Raw genomic sequence first — 16,650 nt, forward strand, 5'->3', positions numbered from 1 at the left:
ACCTAAGATTCTATAGAATGCTGCAATAGTAATTAAAGAATCATAATGCTATAAAAGTCTGCTCAGTACTCATAGCATGCTTGCTGTGTTACTGGGGCAGAGGCAAAGAACATGGAAGAGAGGAAGAATAGTACAATACGATAATTGAAAGTCACAGCACCAATTGTACTGAACATACCTCCAATTCTAAAGAGGAGTACAGCTGTCAGAAGGAAGAATACACTGAAGCATTTAGCAGTTACAGTCACCACTTTGTATTCATGGATTCTGCATCCAGGACATGAAAATATTCCAGTAAATTCCAAAAAGCAAACCATAATTTTGCCATTTTATTACAACTTTACTATTTTGTTGTTTATAATTGGACTTGACCATCCAAGAAACCAAACCCCGGGGGATACCAAGGGCCCATTATATTATATTTAGTAGCAAATAATACCAATAGGACTGAAATCCAAACGGTGCCACTGAGAAATGGAAAATATACATACTCCAGGAGATTCCAAGATATATTAAAGTGCAAACCATTTTTTTCCAGGGGGCCAAAATAATTTTTTTACCAAGCTGTGGTACCAGCATGAGCATGTCCACTCTTCCATTATTCTGTCAGAATTCATACAGTGCCACCAGAGAAGTTAGCAGATTTTGACCCCTTGTTTCACTATGTAAATAGGACATTTGTTTTAAGTCATAAATTCCATCACCTTTTCTGTCAATAACTCTAAATACTGTATAAATATCCTGGCTCATGAGGGTCTTTGCACATAATTCTACACTGCAGATGTACCCTAAGCCATTTTGCTCTGTTGTGTGTCTAACAATTTCTTGTCCTTAAACATTTTGGGGTATGTTCTCCTGGGAAAGTCTTGAAAAGAAATGATTTTTTAAATTGCTAAACCCTTGAGGATTCAAGATGTATACTAAGCCCCTAAATATAACTTTCTGATTCTCTTGTTGAATATTTAACGGTTGTACAAGATCAAATGAAAAACAGAACCTAAATTTTGAGAAAGGTAAAATTATTTCCTCAAAGATGTCTTCAAATCCATAATCATGACAAGTTAAAATAACCTTGCAGCCATTTTATTATTCCTCACCCTTCCTGTTATTTGCTCAGGAGTAATACTTTATGCCATTTGCCTGTAGTTTTTAAGTAATTAGTTTTGAAACCTTATATGGTGTGTTTTTGTTACACAACTTAACAGGGAAATACAGTGTGCAGAATATCAATAATCTATCTGAAGGACAAACATGAAGAACTAGAACTTTACAAAATCATGTTGAACACATGAATTGATGTGAATAGCTTAAATTACTAATTAATTCATCATTCCTTAATTATTGTTTTCCAACTCATGTATACTGTGAGACAAGTCCTAAAATAATGAAAAATATCTTGTGATAGATAAATCATGTAAATATATGGTTTGTAGGTTAAGAATACAATTATCCAAGTGCTATGTATGTTTAACATGCATAATCAATACGTAGCATAGATTTTTAAAAATGTTCTTTATAAATCAGATTTTTAAAGAACAGCTCCATAATTACTTGAGCATATCCAAATTTATGAGTATAGTGGCATTTACACATCTCAACTACTCAGGCAGTTTTACATGTAAGCACTGAATTTCACAAATCTGTTGGGATTTCCAAGCACAGAACAAGGCATAGCCAATGCCACAATCTTCAAACAGAAGTCTTGTCAGTGGTTAAGCAGAACACTTTCTGATATTTGCTGTTACATACTAGAACACAAAACCCCCAAGCAGTTAACAGACTGCAGCATAGCTTGGGACTAACCATGACAATTGCATCCACAATGGAGGAGTCTTTATGTCTTCATACTATCACGCTTCCAATCACCACTTTGGGTTTCCCATGTGGTGCGGGTGAGTAAAACCATCCTCTTTTTTACTACTGCATATATTACAAAGTAGACAGGAGAAGGAGACATATCAAGCAAGTCTCGTAGGTGATGTTGCTATATTTTGTTACCATAACTTTGCATATTCAGTTCTAGCTGCTGCTGTCATGTAAAGATAAAGTATTTCCTGCACTACGTATTGTATTTTGTGTGCATGACGTATTGCATTGGTCCATGATGGCTGAGTCATTACTGGTTATCATAGTGAAACCAACATCCCCATTGCCATAGGGGCCATGCCCGACAGCCATGCAGCTACAGCCAGAGGTGGGTATCTTTACTGCAAGCTCCCAAGCCTCCGTGACATCATTCTGAAAGCATCACTGATCTGCAAGAGAATGATTTCAGGGAAACTATATTGCTGACCAGATGATATCACTAGTGGAGACAGTGAAAAGTTGTTCTGGAATCCAGCAAGTATCATGTCTTAGGTAAAGGTAAAGGTTTCCCCTGACGTGAAGTCCAGTCATATCTGACTCTGGGGGTTGGTGCTCATCTCCATTTCTAAGCTGAAGAGCCGACGTTGTCCGTAGACACCTCCAAGGTCATGTGGCCAGCATGACTGCATGGAGTGCCGTTACCTTCCCGCCGAAGCGGTACCTATTGATCTACTCACATTTGCATGTTTTCAAACTGCTAGGTTGGCAGGAGCTGGAGCTAACAGCGGGCGCTCAAGCCGCTCTCGGGATTTGAACCTGGCACCTTTCAGTCTGCAAGTGCTTTAATGCACTTCGCCACCAGGGCTCCTATATCATGTCTTAGTGGCCAATAAAACGAACTAGCAGGACCATGAGGATGCATAAAGCATAATGCATAAATGCACAAAATATTACATACTTTAACCTGAGTAAATGGATACTTAATGGTCACTTTGCAAAACAAAAAGATATCAGTCTTGTAGAGCAAAGTTTTCTCTTTCAGATGATACTATCCACATATTAAGGTAGACCTTTTAATAACTGGCTTTGAACTTTGATACATTTTACCATTTGCACTGACAGTGTCAAATTTGAAGAGATCCTACAGGGCAATTATAGATGCTGGATAGTTGCAAATCTGGCATGATGTCCAGCACAAGTATAATGGTTAGTCAAAATTTCAAGTCCGTATCTTCATTTGCATGGAAATTGTTGCAGTCTGCTTATTGGTCAAAATTTGTCACGACACATGTTGATGCACACTTTGAGTTAATTTGTTTGACTAGATTTTGCACCCGTAATGTTAAAATTAATTTCATCAGAATCAGCAGAAAAAACTGTACAGGTTTTCAATTTACTAAGTGTTCTTATACATTTAGTTTCAATTTTATTAGACCCCAAAAATGGCATTTTATTAAATGTCATGCGCATGCTGACTGACTACCCTTCAGATAAGGGGGTCTAGATCATCAAGTATTGCAGTTAAACACCTCAAATTTTGGGAAACTGAGTTTAACACCTGACTGGTTCTACAGCTAGAGTTTGAACAAAATTGGAGACATTATGGTGGGAAGGTTTAGACCACTTGGCATGGAATGACCCACTTGATATAATTTTACTATCTGTTCATCTTTCATCTATAGTAATAGGTTCCAATGACTCTCAGATTCCTGTATAGTTTTTGTATAGTCTAACCGACATCTTTGTTGAAGTTGATAATAAAGAAACCATTTCATTGCTGGAGCTTCTTTCTGCAGATCCTGTAGTGTTTTTAATTTTTGTGGTGCCCTAAATGTAATCATCATTAATAAGTTAAATATTCTCTCCTTGGTATTCTTAACTGTGGAAATGCCTCTTGCGATTTTGTCCATTCTGGTATTTTATTGTAAAAAAGTATTTTATATTTATTCCATATTCTTATCAAATAATTCTTTAGCCAATATTTCTTAAAGTTAAAGTCCAACTTCATATAAAATATACATGCCAACCATATCTTAAATGATCCTCTTCAATTGTTAATAATCTTTTGCTTAAAAAAAAAAATCAATTCTTTAATCCATGGTAATGCAAATTACTCCCTCCCCTCTCTTTTGCATCTTGTAGGTTTTCGTTTTTATTCTAGGTTTTTTTATTTTTACAAATATATTTTGTTGGAACTTTATTTCAAACTTTAATTTAATTCCAAAATTGGAATTGTTTGAAACAGATAGATCATTTTGGGAAGTACATTCATTTTAATTGCCGACATTCTTCCAAGTAGGGACAAGTCCAAATTGTTCTATCTTTGTAAAAGTTTTTGTATCTCTTTCGACATTTTTATAATTTTTTTTGAATAATTCAATACTATTATTTGTTAGTTGATGTTTTCTATTAACTTTGAAGTAAACCTCTTTGATTATCTTGGAGAGAAGGCAGATATTTTTTTAGAAATGTATATGCTTAATGAGAAACATGGTTTACTTTTGTGAAAAATAACTATCTTACTTTATTTGATGTTTTTAATAATGCAAAATAGTTAATCTTAATATAACATAACAGATCATATCATCAACTAGCTTCACAAAACAATTTAGATCTAGAACACTTCCAATTGGAGGACTACCAAATCAGCATGGAGGATGTGCAGCTTTCTAGAAACTGTTGGACTTCAAGTCTCATCAGTCCTAAATAACATTACTAATGATTAGAGGTGATGGGAGTTGTAATGCAACCTCATCTGGAAGGGCACACATTCCCTCTTTCTCCCATTAAACACTAATGAATTTTCACACTGACAAAAGTCTTGGAATTGAGGCAATAAGCACTGCCCAACGGAGATTTCAGGTAGAAGACAGGAATCTAGGAAAGCTTCCAAGAAAATCAGATTTTGTTTCAAGTACACCCTCTTATTTGCAGAACAGCAGGAACCAAGCTTCTCTGCAATTTCCTTTAGTGGTTCAAATATATGAAATTTGCTTCTTCCATGTTCTTGGATAGTTATGGATAAGATGTAAGTATGTGTGATTCTTTTAAAAGGGTAGAGCATCATTATTTCCCCATATACAGTAGAGTCTCACTTATCCAACATAAACGGGCTGGCAGAACGTTAGATAAGCAAATATGTTGGATAATAAGGAGAGATTAAGGAAAAGCCTATTAAACATCAAATTAGGTTATGATTTTACAAATTAAGCACCAATACATCATGTTATACAACAAATTTGACAGAAAAAGTAGTTCAATACGTAGTAATGCTATGTAGTAATTACTGTAGTTACGAATTTAGCACATTTGAAAACATTGACTACAAAAATGTGGTGGATAATCCAGAATGTTGGATAAGCGAGTGTTGGATAAGTGAGACTCTACTGTACTGTCAACAACAACATTCATATCCTGATCCTGCTTTCAGTTCAGTTCAGATACTCCTCAACCATGCTCCTTGCTGATTGCTTTCCTGTTTAAACCACTTACCTCCTGTGGAAGAGGATGGGTAAAATAAAGGAAAGCGGGGTATATTTTGCACTGTTAAGAGAAATATGTGTCCTTCTCTTTCTGACACAGTTAAGCAAAAGGGAGCAGGAAGGGGAGGTAACCAACAGGGTGACTCGAATGCTTTTCAATCCCATTAGCCAGCTGTCAAAGTGACTGGTTAGGTTGGCATATTGCTCAAGGAAATGAATTAAAAATGACCTGACATAACTGCTAGGCCTGGTAAATCTAAATTTAATCCCAACTGCACCAGCAGCCTCCCTCATAAAAACATAGGTACAAGGTTGAAAGGGACATGATTTTATGTCAAAACAAAATAATTTTCCCTACTACTTCAGAACATAGTATTATTTAACCAGGACATTTCTAACACTCTGGATGTTTACATAAGAAACACACAGCAGATAACATCATATTTACAATGTCTATTCAATGCAGATGAGTTAAAATTCTGGATAGATGGTAACAATCTGTTCAGCATGTTTACTATCCATATAATGTTCTTCAAATTTATCCTAATAAAGAAGAAAATTACAGATGCCAACATTTCAACACTTATTTGTAAATCTGTATTCCCTTGCTATATTCCACTGCATAAATAAAATATGTAGACAGCATGATTCAACAATACAATGTATAAAAGATATAAAAAAATAAAAGTAAAGTGAAACACAAAAACTGAGCCCCAAATCAATTTACCATTTAAATTTCCTGGCAGTTTATAATAAGCATACTTTGAATTCATCCATTATAAGCAGTAAAAGAAAAAAAAAACAAGGAACTTACTCTCTTTGTAAAAAAAAAACCCTTTCACTGCATTTTAACATTAACTAAAATATTTCAAGGCTTGGCTTTTGCAAACTATGGGACTGCCTACATGGGCAACAAAAACCATACTCACCTTGTACATGTTCTGATCCTGACATAAAATGTTCATGATTATTCATTTGCGAGACATTTATTTGGGCTTTAATTGTTTTTTTAAAAAAATCTTGCCCTTTACCCTAAAGTTTTACAGAAAATCTGCATTTCTAGACTTGTGGTTAGTCCTTCAGGTGGCATTGCTTCACTGTATTTTTGAGGGTGGAGTTAGTGGTGGGTGGCACTTGTTGGTGGGAGGAGAGCATTCCTATCTGGGAGGATTCTTTCCTAGGTTCAATTTTATTTTATTTTTTAAAAAGAAAATTCATTTCTGCGGATACTTGCTATATTAGCATTGCTGCATCTCTCTTTAACTGAAAATAGGTTTATTCATGATAGAAAAAAACCCTAAAGCACCTATGACTTTGTGGCCAAAAATCATGCAAAAAAAAATTGGGAATGCAGATGGCCTCCAAATACTGAGGCGCATTCTGCCAGGGGAAATGCATGGTCGGTTATGACGACCTCACTCCAATATGTGTGGTGTGTGTGGTGTTAAAAGCATCACTGCAGGATCAGTGTAGACTGGGAAAATGTTGTGACAAACAGATTTGTTTTCATCAGTGTAGACAAGCCCATAGAAAACTAATGTAGTTCTCCAATAATTCACATTTTGTAGGGCTATATTGGCAAACATTAAAGACCTGAATAGTATTTGTGGATTTTTAAAGCATTTTTTTCTTATGGAGTACCAGAATGTTGAAGATAAAAATACCCTGAAAGCTTACAATGTGATAATATATTATCTATTCACAGTATCTACCAATCAAGTATCTTAGTCCCTTTAAGCATTTCTATGGAATAGATCATATGTCTTGTGTGAACACACTGAAATAAGAGGAAACCCTTGTTCTCTTAGCTGATAGAAGACTCTTCAAAGAAGCAAAGGGTCCGTGGTCTTCAGTTTTTCTGTGCTCACTTACAACTTTGGAGATTAGAGCATAAGTTCACATTGGTGAATTTTTCAAAATGCACTTTTGTTCTCCATGATCACCCTGGGAACATAATATCATTTCATTTATGTCACTTAAAGTAGTCTGATCAGTGTCTTCTTTCACTCAAGTGTTTCTTTCTTTGATAAAGCAGTCCATAAAGTTAACTTCATCAAGAAGCAAAGTCGGTACCTATTGCTGTGGATAAACTTTAAATGCATGGAGATTTCTCTTCCTGAAAAATACCAAAAAAGAATCTCACAGAACATGTATTACACACAAAACCAATAGCAATTTGTTTGCTCTATTTTTAGAACTACTGGTAGAACATAACTGTATTTCTCTATGAACAATACTTGGAGAAATTAACTTTAAAAATCCAGTCGCTGGAGCCTATATAACATTCATAGAAAAAGTAAATGTGATATCTTGTACTAACAGTTGTGTTCTGTCAGCAGTTGTAGAAACACTAATGCAACAACACTCACATAACATTTACTACAATGAAGACATCCTGAACATGCACATGGTTTGCACATGATTTGTAAAAACAGGAACTATTTTAATTGATTATGTTTCACAATGATATGACAGAAACATCCCACTAGCACCCTAATACCATTAAATACAATCTTTGGACTTTCTTTAGTAAGTTTAATTTCCATACTATGAAAAAGAAACAAAATATGAACACTCACTTTTTTCCAATTACAAAAATGGGCTTCCAAACTGTTCTTGCAGAAGTTTCTCCATTATTGAAATACTCTGTGTAGGGGAAGATATGTAAATGTTATCATCGTTGATTACAAATAGACCAGTCTTCAAAAAAAGGAATAGCCTTTTTAAAGAGATCATCCAAGAAATTTCAGGCCATCTGCATCACCAGAAAGAGTAATCTTAGTCTTTACTGCTATGTAATTCGTTTTTTTTAATGCCATTGGCCTCCTAGTAACAGATTTAGATACGAGTTTAGGGGGTGTTTTGCATACAGAAATCCCTAGCTTCATTTCCTAGAATATATGTCTAAAAGTTTGGGTTACAGGTAATGAGAAAGACATTGGACAGAACGCTGGAGACCTTCTGCCAATCAGACTTCTAGACTGCCAATTATGGGTTGGAATATGGAATTTTTAAGAGCTGTGCTGATAGTACTACAATTTATGTTAGAATCTGAAATAGAAAAGTACACAAAAGCATAAAGTCACTAGGAAATAATAATGCTAGTAGTAACCAATAATGCTTATGAAAATTCTTAATCTATCAGAAGGGAAATCTCTGAGCATGTCATCTATTACAGAACAGACTAAAAACAGGAAATTGCTGGATTCCACTGGTTGTTACTGTAGTTCAGACATATCCTCAAGAAATTATGATCTATTCTGGAAATAATGCTGTCCTTCTCTTGGTGGTAGGCAGACCTTTATTGTCTACAAACAGCCTCCCAATCTTAACTAGTTATTGATTAACTGGAAGGACACACAACATGGATAAGGAAAAGGGGACCAGATCTTGCCACAAACCAAGCTACCAACTCTGCCCATGCATCTATACAGGAAATGTAATCACTGGCGCTAATCACATCACCCACAATTTTAAAGGGATTTTCTCATCCTCTAATGTAATAAATGACATATTTTATCAACAATGCCTTTCAGCACTCCACCTTGGGCAAACAGGATAGTCTCTGTACCAAGTAATAAACTGACCCAAATCAAACATTAGGAATAGGAATACACAAAAAACAGCTGAAGATCATTTAAAATTTACTGGACATTTCATCTCTGGTCTCAGAACAGCTATCCTCAACCTAAAAGTCTACAAAGAAAAATTGGGAAGAGAAGCAGCTGAATTGGAATATATCCACAAACTACAATCCATTGAGTGGGAGCTGAAGAGAAACAATGATTTCCCAGCACAATACACGTATTATAACAATAGTTGACACCCCCATCCCATGCAGGCTCTCTTGGCCAGTTTATCATATAGCTTTTCTGGTACCCAAACAGAATCATACTACATCCCATTAGCTCCATCCACCATTCATATGGTTATACAGTCCAACAAAAAAATCTTGGTGTCTTGGTTTTTAGGCCTGTTCCTGGGGTAATTTGGGGAGCTAAGTCAGAAAACGACACTCAATAGACGGCATCAGCTCTAGTTTCTTAGCTATGGTTATTATTTTCTATGGGCAAGCAAATGAAGACTGGTAGATGGCATTAGTTCTATAACTCAAAAACTAGAGGTGAAAACTGGTGCCATTTTTGAAATCAGCAAGTCAAATATAACCAGAAACTGGTCTAATGTTTAGGTTCCAAAATGTGTGTTGGCCACTATTATCTACTCAGTTTGGCTTTAGGCAATATCTTTCCTCCTGCCTTTTGCTTGCAATTATCATAATTAAAACTGAAGTGGTCATCTCATTACCATACCCACAGATTTTGCATTTCTATTGCTATTCACACATGCAGCCTACTCATAATGGCATATTGCTAGGAATTCCTCCCTGATGCATCTGATAAGGTAGGCTTATGCTACCAACATCTTCCTCTCAGTCTCAAGATCCCATTTGCGTACTGCTGCAGATGAACATGGCCATGCCTTGAAATTCTGCACATACAGTAAATAAAGCATTTCAGTTTTGAAAACACACACACATATATTGAAAGATTCATGGCACACAATGAAAAATGTGTGTTACTGACAATCTCAAAAACCTGAATAAGCCAATTAGGCTGTCACTGTGTTTGGTCTTGAATTCAGGCATGTCTGGTGAGACTAGGGAAGGGTTGTGTGGCTCCTTCCAGGCTCTGGAACTCATTTCATGGAGAAACTATACTATTTCCCTCCATGATGTTCTTCAGGTAGCAGGCAAAATCTTTGTTTCATTTGGGAGATGTTTGTAGAGGAATCATGTTGTTGTGTCTTCAAATAGTTTCCAATTTATGGTGAGAAAAATTTATCACAGGGTTTTCTAGGCAATATTTGTTTGGGGTGGGGGTGGCCTTGGCCCTCTGACTCAGAGCAAAATGACTCACCCAAGGTCACCCAATGAGATTCCATTGCTAGGTGGAAATCTGGATCTTGATCTGTTGCTTTTTGATAGATTTGTTTTTTTAAAAAAATTCTCATATTTTTAATTTCAGTTATATTTTAGTTACTTCTCTGCTTTTCTGTTAATTTATTGAAGTTGTCTTGAGTCAACTGGGGGAAAGGAGAGAAATATATAAATAGAAAAAGTAAAATTCTTTATTTTTCTTGCACAAATTTGCACAGTGGTTTTCAAAATAACTTGTATGCAAACTTGGGCTAAACACAGCTTTGAAAAATAATGAAAAATTATTCAGGCTAGTACTTTCCTTTTCTGCCTCCTCTATCTCCACAGGAAATGGGAATGGACTAACACACCCATCAGTCTAAATTAAGCTTGCTATTGTTTACTAAGTAGAGCACTAATTGACATGTGAAAACTCTGAGATTTTCCTTGGGCATTTTAAAGTGTTATTTATTGACTCAATTATGTTCACAGTATGACAATTGCTTTTTCTTTCTTCCTCACAGCACAGCTGTCTTAAGGAGTACTGTACTGTTTGACAGAAAGGCTAGGGCAGGAAAGGAGGAAAATTTACAAAATGACTAAGAAAGAAAGGGCAGCTACAAGCCAGCATTTCCATCCTGTTTAATGGCTAAATAAAATACTAAAAATATTCTTTTCAAACAAAATTGTTAATTTGCTGACCTATACATTTTATATTTATTTGAAGATAGGCTCATCTTCATTAATAAATCCTGAATGTTCTTTTTGTATTTAAACATTAGAGATTTACATTACAATTGAACACAATATTAAATATTACAAAACACAGGGAAGAATAGCGATTTACCAGCTGAAAACACAATAATTTCAAATGTATTAAAAGATAGTTGTAATCTGGCACTGAGAAAAATGAAGTGCACATAAAATTGCAGCTGCAATGTGCCATCTGGACAACACTTTAAAATATCTCTAGTGCTCATAATTCAAGAAAACGATCATGAGCTACCCAATAATATTCTCAGATAATTTTCTCCAATGTCTTGAATCATTTTACCATTAAATCTTTCACTTCTTAAATGTCATATTCATCTTCTAAAAGGATTTTTAAAAGAATCATGGCAGAAGACATTAGCTGTCATTAATAGCAAGTTTATTGGATTTCTAAGCTTGATCTATAAAGAAGCGCAAATGAGTTTAATCTAAGAGTACTCAAGCTAAAGCGGATTCAACCCATTTATCTGGGTCATAAGTTCACTAAGGTTGTATCACCGTGTTGTAGTCAATTAAATCCTTATATTCATATAGCCTCTGTCTCTTCCTTCAACTGTCTTTATTTTAAATCAAACTACAGGCTATCTTTTTTACAACAGCTGTCACTGATATCAGTTGGCTCACCTGCACAGTATTCCAGTGGGATATTTAAAGCAAAGAGGCAGAACAGGCATATTGCTGGTATACCGTCCATCCCATAGTCCCAAAGCCTTCCTGCCTGAGGTAGCCTCAAAAGGGCGGAAATATGACAGTGGTTCTTTCTGTCTGTACTTTTTTTTTTTTTAAAGGTCAACCATAGCTATCAGTCTTGTGGGTTTTTAAAAAATGACCCTTAGAACTTCCATGGCTAGGGAACATCCCGGAATTAATTAATGGTCCAAATGTCATAAAAGAACAAAGGTATTATAGCAAGAAGAAACAACAATGGTATCCTTTATATATGACACTAGCTGTGCCCAGCCATGCGTTGCTGTGGCGAAGTATGGTGGTATGGGAAATAAAGTATTGAGGAATTGGTGGTAGTTAAGGTAAAGAATAAAGGTTTTCCCCTGACATGTCATGTCTGACTCTGGGGGTTGGTGCTCATCTCCATTTCTAAGCCGAAGAGCTGGCGTTGTCCGTAGACACCTCCAAGGTCATGTGGCATGACTGCATGGAGCAGCGTTACCTTCCTGCCAAAGCAATACGTATTAATCTACTCACATTTGCATGTTTTTGAACTTCTGGGTTGGCAGAATCTGGGGCTAACAGTGGGGGTTCCCTCCGCTCCACCAATTTGAACCTGCGACCTTTCGGTCCACAAGTTCAGGAGCTCAGCGTTTTAACATGCTGCGCCATCAGGGTATATTTTTTCCTAAAGCTTGTGAATATACAATATTTTTGATTGTTCTTTTTTATTTTGTCTGTTGGAGGCAAGTATGAATGCTGTAATTAGCCAAAATGATTAGCATGTAATGGCCTTGTAGCTTTAAAGCCTGGCTGCTTTCTCCATAAGGGAATTTTTTGTTGGGAGGGGTTAGCTGGCCCTGATTGTTTCCTGCCTGGAATTCCCTTGTTTTCAGAGTGTTGTTCTTTGCGGTATTTTATGTGCTTCTACTGTCTGTGTAAATGAAGAAATACCCAATGCAGTGCTTGAGCACACACATTCCAAAAAAACAAAAAAACAAAAAACAAGGCTATGGCCCTCATAAAACAGAGGATTTGCCAGACTTTGGTAATGGGAATACTTTGTTGGGAGGTGTTAGCTGGGTCTGACTGTTTCCTGTCTGGAATTCCCCTGTTTTCAGAGTGTTCTTTATTTAGAGTTCTGATTTTAGAGATTGTATTGTTCTGTTTTATTATACCACAGTAATTTTTATATATTCTGATTTTAGTGTTTTTGAATACTTGGAGCCAGATTGTGTTCATTTTCACGGTTCACAGCAACATTATTATTATTATTATTATTATTATTATTATTATTATTATTATTATTATTATTACATCACCCTGTAGTGATCACCTTCATGGATTTTGGCTCAAGGCACTTGATGTCCATCTGATTAGTTTACACGGAAATGAGATGCTGCAGAAAGGAAGTATCAGTGAATGGCTAACAACTGGAAGAACATACCTGATACAAAAGGATCCAGCAAAAGGAGCAGCACCAGGAAACTATAGGCCAATAACGTGTCTGCCCACTATGTTAAAACTACTAACTGGCATCATAGCTGACAAAATTCAAGATTATCTTGGAGAAAAAAACATCTTGCCAGATGAACAGAAAGGTAACAAACGGAAAAGCAGGGACACAAAATACCAGTTATTAATTGACAAAATCATTCTGGAGAACTGTAAAAGCCGAAAAGCTAATCTTCACATGAAGTGGATTGACTACAAAAAGGCCCTTGACTCACTCCCACACAGCTAGATCATCAAGTGCCTGGATTCCATCGGGATTTGTAAAAACGTTGGCACCTTTATTGAAAACATGATGGAGCATTGGAAAACTGAACTGTTTGTTGGAAATGAAAGCTATGGACTTGTCAACAACAGAAGAGGAATTCTCCAGGGAGATTCATTGTCCCCTCTGCTTTTCATTATTGCCATGATCCCTCTGTCAACAATCTTACAAAAAACAAATCTCGGCTATCAAACATCTAAGACATCTCACAAAATTTCACATCTGATGTACATGGATGACCTGAAGCTGTATGGGAAAACGGAAACTGAAATCCAGTCTCTGACCAACACTGTCCGAATTTTTAGCACTTATATCAGCATGGAGTTTGGTTTGGACAAATGTTCAACAGTGGCATTGAAGAAGGGGAAAATCATTGAAAGTGAGGGCATAAATGTAATGCCTCATGGGCCTTGTAGTCCTGCTCCCAGTGCCACCGTGGCTGATGAAGATGAAAACATGGGGTTTTCGCCGGCTCAGCAAGAGCCGGAATCTTTCCAGATGCCTGATGTTGATGTTTTTGCCCAAGAACCCATTAAAACAGACCTTGAGCAGTTCTCACCCCCTTTTGTTAGGAGACAATCCTATACTGCGGGCAGGGGAGAGAAGTAGCAGGTTCGGAGGAGTTTGAGACTTGCAGCTAAACAAGACACTGATTAGCCATGTTCCCCTGGGAAAATCTAGGGAGTCTCACATCTGGAGAGAGCTGTGTTTCGTTTCCTGTTCTCTAGGGAAAGAGAATGCTGGACACCTGCTTGGCAGGAAAACGAGACCCAGTTAAATGTGCCTGGCACGGTAGGTTCCGTGCGGAGTCAGAGCAGCTTCAGGAGTGATTTCGTGTTTCCAGCCTTGTGTGGACTTCGCAAAGTCCGCAACCCCAGTCTCCTTGCTTTGCCTAGCCAAGTATTCAAGAATTGCCTTGCCTTGTTCCTAGCCACGGACCTTGTTCATAGAATCAAGTTTTGTTTCCAGCCTTGTTGTGAATTTACCTTGGACCTTGAAAGATTCTGGACATTTCCCCACACTATTGCTTGGCAATAGTGTGTGTTTCGGTTTGTTGGATTCTACTTTGAACTCTAATATCATTTATTGGACAAAACATTTCTGGACTATATTTGACCTCATTTGATAGGTCTGCTTCTGGACTATATTTTCTACTTGTTTTTATTATTCTTATATATTTCCTTAATAAAGATATTAGATAGTTATTGGCCTCTGTGTTCGGTTCTTAGTGCTCTGTTGCCTTGGGCGTGACAATAAATATGCCTAATGGCCAAACAATAAAGTGTCACCAGCCAGAGGCCTATAAATATCTGGGCATATTACAGTTGGACAACATCAAGCATGAACATGTGAAAACTGTGGTCAGCAAAGAATACACACAAAGGGTCAGAAAAATTCTCAAAAGCAAGCTCAATGGAGGCAACACCATCAAGGCCATAAACACCTGGGCCATATCTGTCATAAGATATATTACTGGCATTATAAAGTGGACACAGGCGAAACTGGACAATTTGGACAGAAAAACAAGAAAACTCGTGACCATTCATCATTCACTGCTCCCTCGTAGTGATGTTGACCGGCTATATCTGCCTAGAAGATCAGGTAGCAGAGGACTCTTACAAGTAAAACAAGCAGTCAAAGAAGAAGAGCATGCCCTGGCAGAATATGTAAAGCAAAGTGAAGAACCTGCTTTGATTGAAGTCAAAAATCAGAAACTCCTCAAAGCACAGCAGACAAAAAAACCAGTACAAGAAGACCACACTACAAACTAGAGCTGACAGCTGGCATGGAAACATTGCATGGAAAGTTCCTTGACAAAATTGAAAGAAAAGCTGATAAGGAGAAGACCTGGCTCTGGCTCACAAATGGGACACTGAAGAAGGAGACAGAAGGCCTGATCCTTGCAACCCAGGAGCAAGCCATCAGAACAAATGCAATTAAGGCCAAGATCGAAAAATCAGCTGATGACCCAAAATGCAGACTGTGCAAGGAAACTGAAGAAACCATTGATCATATCCTCAGCTGCTGTAAGAAAATTGCACAGACAGATTACAAACAGAGGCACAACCATGTGGCCCAAATGATCCATTGGAACTTATGCCTCAAGTACCACCTCCCAGCAGTAAAGAACTGATGGGATCACAAACCTGCAAAAGTATTGGAAAATGAGCACGCAAAGATACTGTGGGACTTCCGAATCCAGACTGACAAAGTTCTGGAACACAACACACCAGACATCACAGTTGTGGAAAAGAAAAGGGTTTGGATCATTGATGCTGCCATCCCAGGTGACAGTCACATTGACGAAAAACAACAGGAAAAACAGGACCTCAAGATTGAACTTCAAAGACTCTGGCAGAAACCAGTACAGGTGGTCCCGGTGGTGATCGGCACATTGTGTGCCATGCCAAAAGCTCTCAGCTGGCATTTGGAAACAATAGGTATTGACAAAATTACAATCTGCCAACTGCAAAAGGCCACCCTACTGGGATCTGCACGCATCATCCGAAAATACATCACACAGTCCTAGACACTTGGGAAGTGTTCGATTTGTGATTTTGTAAAACGAAATCCAACATGCCTATCTTGTTTGCTGTGTCATAATAAAATAATAATTTCTGGAAGAAACCTTTCTTAGGAGGTGTTAGCTGGCCCTGATTGTTTACTTTCTGGAATTCCCAATTTGCCTGCATTCAGAGTGTTGCTCTTTATTTACTGTCCTGGTTTTAGAGATTATATTGTTGTTGTCACACTCAAGGCAGCGGAGCTCCAAGAACCATACACGGAGGCCAATAAACTATCTAATATCTTTATTAAGGAAATATATAAGAATAATAAAAGCAAGTAGAAATTATAGTCCAGAAGCAGACCTTTCAAATGAGGTCAAATATAGTCCAGAAATAGTTTGTCCAATAAATGATATTAGAGTCCAAAGATAAAATCCAATAAACCGAAACACACACTATTGCCAAGCAATAGTGTGGGGAATTGTCCAGGGTCTTTCAAGGTCCAAGGTATAATTCACAACAAAGCTGGAACGAAAACTTGATTCTAAGAACAAGGTCCGTGACTAAGAACAAGGCAAGGCAATTCTTGAAATACTTGAATAAGCAAGGCAAGGAAACTGGATTTGCGGACTTTGCGAAGTCCACACAAGGCTGGAACGCGATTTCACTCCTGAAGCTGCTCTGGGACCAACCGTGCCAGGCACCTATATCTGGGTCTCGTTTTCC

At 37.2% G+C, this 16,650-nt stretch overlaps 1 protein-coding gene across 1 annotated transcript in view; it reads right to left on the minus strand.

The window, feature by feature from the left end:
* Positions 1-5,534: 5,534 nt before the first annotated feature.
* Positions 5,535-16,650, minus strand: part of prelid2 (PRELI domain containing 2) — a 60,944-nt gene continuing 49,828 nt past the window's right edge. The window contains exons 6-7 of the mRNA XM_003224101.4: positions 7,868-7,934; positions 5,535-7,404 (exon numbers count right to left, since the gene is read on the minus strand). Of these exons, the coding sequence (XP_003224149.1) occupies positions 7,878-7,934 (57 nt within the window). The 3' untranslated portion in view covers positions 5,535-7,404; positions 7,868-7,877. The remainder of the gene's footprint in view (positions 7,405-7,867; positions 7,935-16,650) is intronic.

This window comes from Anolis carolinensis, chromosome 2 (assembly GCF_035594765.1).
Source record: "Anolis carolinensis isolate JA03-04 chromosome 2, rAnoCar3.1.pri, whole genome shotgun sequence".
Lineage (NCBI taxonomy): Eukaryota > Metazoa > Chordata > Lepidosauria > Squamata > Dactyloidae > Anolis > Anolis carolinensis.